Source organism: Otolemur garnettii, unplaced genomic scaffold (genome assembly GCF_000181295.1).
Source record: "Otolemur garnettii isolate 467f Iridium unplaced genomic scaffold, OtoGar3 scaffold00004, whole genome shotgun sequence".
NCBI lineage: Eukaryota > Metazoa > Chordata > Mammalia > Primates > Galagidae > Otolemur > Otolemur garnettii.
In genome coordinates this window covers 26041993-26046649 of record NW_003852399.1, presented here as the reverse complement: position 1 = coordinate 26046649, position 4657 = coordinate 26041993, and the positions used below count along the sequence as shown (strand labels likewise).

Below are 4657 nucleotides of genomic sequence, written 5' to 3'. Positions count from 1 at the left end.
CATGACTCGTGGAACCTGTGAAGAAGCTGGTCTCATAGTACTAAATGGTGGTCTAGGAGCGGCTGGGCGGATAGCACCGGGCATATTTTGGAATGCTGCATTTAAAGATACAGACGTATTTACTGAGTCAAAGTACTCATGCTACTTTTTCAGAGCTGAGGTTTACAAAAAAGGCTTAAAGTGAACAAATAAACCTACTTGCCATTTTCTTAGACTTATCAAATCAGAGCCATTAGTAAATATATAAACATTAATCCATACAAGTATTTACAAGTATCTGAAACATGATAAAAATTTCAAGTGCTCCTGAGACACAGCACTGTTCCATATGGCAAGACTTAAAATGTTCCTACACCATTAGAAAGAACAAGAATTTTTTAAGGAAAAAATCTTTACTTAGTATGAAATTAAGTTACATTCATTCCCAAAATTTTTAAAAGGGAAAACAAACAAGTGTGGACATTACATACCTCACTAAGACAGGAATGGTGAAACATGTTATTTTTTAAGTGCTTGAATCCCAAAAATGTATATCCACAACAATAAATTTTGAGAACAATTGATTGAATAGCTATTTTGCCTCATTTATATTTTCTATCCAACCCCCAAGCAATTAAGCTTTTACTTAAGAGAGGAAAAGAAAGGCTTACGATGAGGTCTGGCACCCTGAGCAGTCCAGCGAGGACTTGGTCTTAGTTGAGCAATTTGGCTAGGAGGATAGTATGCAGCACGGTTCTGAGTCTACAGAAAAGGAGAAAGCAAATTTATCAGCTGAATAAAGAAAAATGATGCCAACTCGTAATACGTTCTCAAAACATTTCTAGACATAATTCACATGTCCCCTAACAATGTTCTCATCTTAGGGCTCCATTATTTTGAGGAGGGTACAAAACACACTAAAAATGATCAAATATGAAAACCTTCATCAAAGTCCTTCCTGAAACCTACCTGTGGGATAGCTGCCATGAAGTAACCTGAAGGAGGTGCTGGCTGGTAGGGGTTGATTACAGGATTGGGCACAGCTCGTACACTTGCCATTCTCTGCATATACTGGTTAGTGAGGTGAGCCTGGCGCTCTTCTTTGCGCTGTGCTAAAGCTACATACAATGGCTTGGTGGCCACAATTCTACCATTCATTTCTGTAACTGCTTTAGTGGCTTCTTCTGGGGAGGAGAAACATACAAAACCAAACCCTTTGCTGCGACCACCCTCCATCATAACCTATTAAAAGGAAAAAAAAAAGTTAATGCAATGGTAGAATGAGATACAAAAAAGAACACTGCCATTTAAAGTCAATTATAGTTATTACATCAAGTAACTAACCCGTTAATGCTATAATCATCTTGTATCTACCCCTTGAGCTCATAATTTTTCCTCAATGCCCATCTATTAAGGGCCAACTACACATACACATTATCTTAGTCAACTAAGCTAAAAGGAAAAGGGTAGAGGTACACAATAGCAGTATTTTAGATATATAAGATATTTTTAATATTAAAATTTAATTACTTAAATAAATGTATCCAAGGACTAATATAGACTTTCTGGTCCCATTAAAAACATCCCTAATGAAATTTTGATTATTTTAGCAATTCAAGCCCGTAAGATATTTTCCTACTCTTTTGAGAAAAAAGCATACAGTATCCTCATTTTAAAATAAAGGTTCACATTCAAGTGTAAAGGGGTTCAAAATATTATGGTATAGACAACACTCCAGATGAAGCTTCTAAAACGGACGGCAAAAAAAATTTTTTTTTTTTTTTTGAGACAGAGTCTCAAGCTGTTGCCCTGGGTAGAGTGCCGTGGTCTCACAGCAACCTCAAACTCCTTGGTCCAAGCGATTCTCTTGCCTCAGCCTCCCAAGTAGCTGGGACTACAGGTGCCCACCACACGCCCAGCTATTTTTTGGACTGGGCTGGATTCGAACCTGCCAGCTCCGGTGTATGTGGCTGACGCCCTAGCCACCTGAGCTACAGGCAATAATCTTTTAAACGAACAATGAAGAGATACAAAGAAACCCTCATTAGCCAGAAATATACATAAGCATCTCCAAAACTAAGTTGAGCAGTATGCTGATGGCACAGTAACTAACCAACAGCCTATAAAAGCGTCCAGAAACATATCTATCCAATTATGGGAACTGAGTATGTTAAAGTTAACATTTTAAAATAGTGAAAAAGGGTTGACTTTGGACTACTAAGTACATGGCACACTGGGACAAAGGAAAAAAAATTAAGCTAGAGCTAGCATTCATATCACATTCAAAAATCATTAAGTGCCAGAGTCTGAGTCTGAACACAAAATGTAAAAACCTATAGGGAAATTTGTTCTAAAATGATATAAAAACCCCAAGTCCTAAATGAAAGACAATGAGAAAATATGTGAAATGTAAAAGAAATGCTCCCTAAATCAACAAAAACAAATGCCAGTGTAAAAACATGCAAAGAAGAGGTGAAAATAACAAATACTTGAAAGTACTTCACTAAGTCAAAAGAATACATCTGAAGAATACATCTGAAGCTCACATCTGTAATCCCAGCACTTAGGGAAGTCAGGGTGACAGGATCAACTGAGTCTAGGAGTTTGAGATCAGACTGTGTAATACAATAAGACCTATCTCTTTAAAAAAAAAAAAAAAAAGGATGAGATACCACTTTTTACTAAATTGACAAAAGAACAGTAGAAATTTTTTAGTCTTTTTGGACAATTTGGTTGTCTCAATTTTAAATACATTAACACTAACTGAATTTTAATTCTAGAAATTTAGATGTAAGAATGTTTAATAGAGAAATATTTGCAATTATCTTCTAACAGCAGAAATAAGAAAAGCAACCCAAATGTTTATCAATACAAGAATGGTAAAATAAATCATGGTACAATAGTATATGAGTATTTGTCCATGAACAACAAAAAAGAAAGTATCTGAAGTAAAATGTGCCTGCTATTAACAAGGCAAATCATGTGTGGTATGACTCCATTTTCTAAAATACTAACACTATACATATATAAAAGATGTCTGAACAGTATGGAAATAATTCAGAAGGATATACAAACTGCAGCAGTTTCTTTCCTTTGTTTTCCTGTTTTAAATTGCAACAGCTTCTTTTGCAAATTGAAAATAGGGGCTGGAGGGGTCACCTTTCACTCTTTACCCTTTCGTCTTTTTGGTAAATCTGTTTTTTCCAGCAAACATTATTAAATTAACATAATGACCTCCACCAGAATAAATTCTTACCAACCTTTTTACCTCCCTACAGTGAATGATATAATCCACAAAGGACTTAAAAAAATTAAGACTTTATTAGATTCTTCTATGAAAAACATGCATGCTTCATACATTTAAAAAAACTGATGCTATATTCAATTATTCAATTTAGACAATTTTTCAGCAAATATACTGAGGATAAAGACACTGAGTGACAAACTCTATCACACTTCCATTACTCTTAGAAAGGCATAGATTCAAACAGAAGGCAACCATGGCATTTAAATTTCTGCTTGTATTCACTAACCTTGCCCTTAATATTTCCTTACTCTCACAGAAGCTCCCTTGGAGTAGTTAGGAAAAGCTTAGCAAAACCAGCTACAGGGTTATATTCACTAGATCAGTGAGTTCTAAGTTTCCTATGTACTTTCTCCACCCAAACAAAATTACTTGTGTGCAAAACTTTGCATAGAGGGATTCTTGGACCATGGACACTAGCCAAAAAGATCTACAGCAGAGTTTAAAACAAAATTTTAGAACGTGGACTGATATCCTGTCATGTTTCTTAACCTTTGATTTCAAGTATAAAGAGTACCTTTATACTTTCAAGTATTGATTTCAAGTATAAAGTACCTTTACTACTGAGGGTGGGGGAGGAGAGTTGGGGTTTAATGAATAGAATTGTACAAATGCATAGATTAGAGAATTACAATAACAGTTGCTTAATAAATCACCTTCTTTAATCAGTGAAATAATTAATTTAACAGAGTATGGAACAGTACATATCGCATGTGGATCACTGACTATGGTGATCAAATGCAGCCTCCCCCAGGAAAGACTTCAGAAGTCATCATTTGCAAAAGCATACTACAAGAATTTCAAATGTGAATCCAAGTAATGAAGCAGATTTCTTAAAAAAATCTGATGTTTTTCTGGAAGAGAGCTATTTTGCCTGTTTAAAAAAAGTAGGCAAACATACTCTAGGGGATATATTAAATGTGAAACTGTATATCTACGTATCTATGCATGAATTTCTCCAATACACCATATGCTTTTACCTTTGCACTAGTGATTGTACCAAATGGAGAAAACTCTTTCCGGAGACGTTCATCATCAATACCATCATCAAGATTTTTCACATAAAGGTTAACACCCTAAAAAGAAGAAAACAAAACTATTAGAAAAAGAAAACCATGTGGTATGCATGCAACCTCTATTTTACCCCATGTTTCTTCTATTCCCCACTCAAACCCTCCAGGTACGTAGCTGTAACTGAAATAGTTTCCTTATCCCTGTCTTATTTTGCTTGTTTAATTAATAATGAACCTGGTATCTGGTGATCCTATCTTGCTTCATCTGTTCAAATTTGCGCTTAAGTTCTGTCTGCCGTTCCACTTTTTTCTGAGCTCGACCAACATATATTTGTTTTCCATTGAGCTCTTTTCCATTCAT

General features: G+C 35.3%; 1 protein-coding gene across 1 annotated transcript in view; it reads right to left on the bottom strand.

Moving 5' to 3' along the window:
- PABPC1 (poly(A) binding protein cytoplasmic 1) overlaps window positions 1-4657 on the bottom strand; it is a 54921-nt gene that overhangs the window by 41795 nt on the left and 8469 nt on the right. The window contains exons 6-10 of the mRNA XM_023518224.1: window positions 4532-4657; window positions 4264-4359; window positions 949-1221; window positions 651-741; window positions 1-95 (exon numbers count right to left, since the gene is read on the bottom strand). The exon at window positions 4532-4657 is cut by the window's right edge and continues 15 nt beyond it. Of these exons, the coding sequence (XP_023373992.1) occupies window positions 1-95; window positions 651-741; window positions 949-1221; window positions 4264-4359; window positions 4532-4657 (681 nt within the window). The remainder of the gene's footprint in view (window positions 96-650; window positions 742-948; window positions 1222-4263; window positions 4360-4531) is intronic.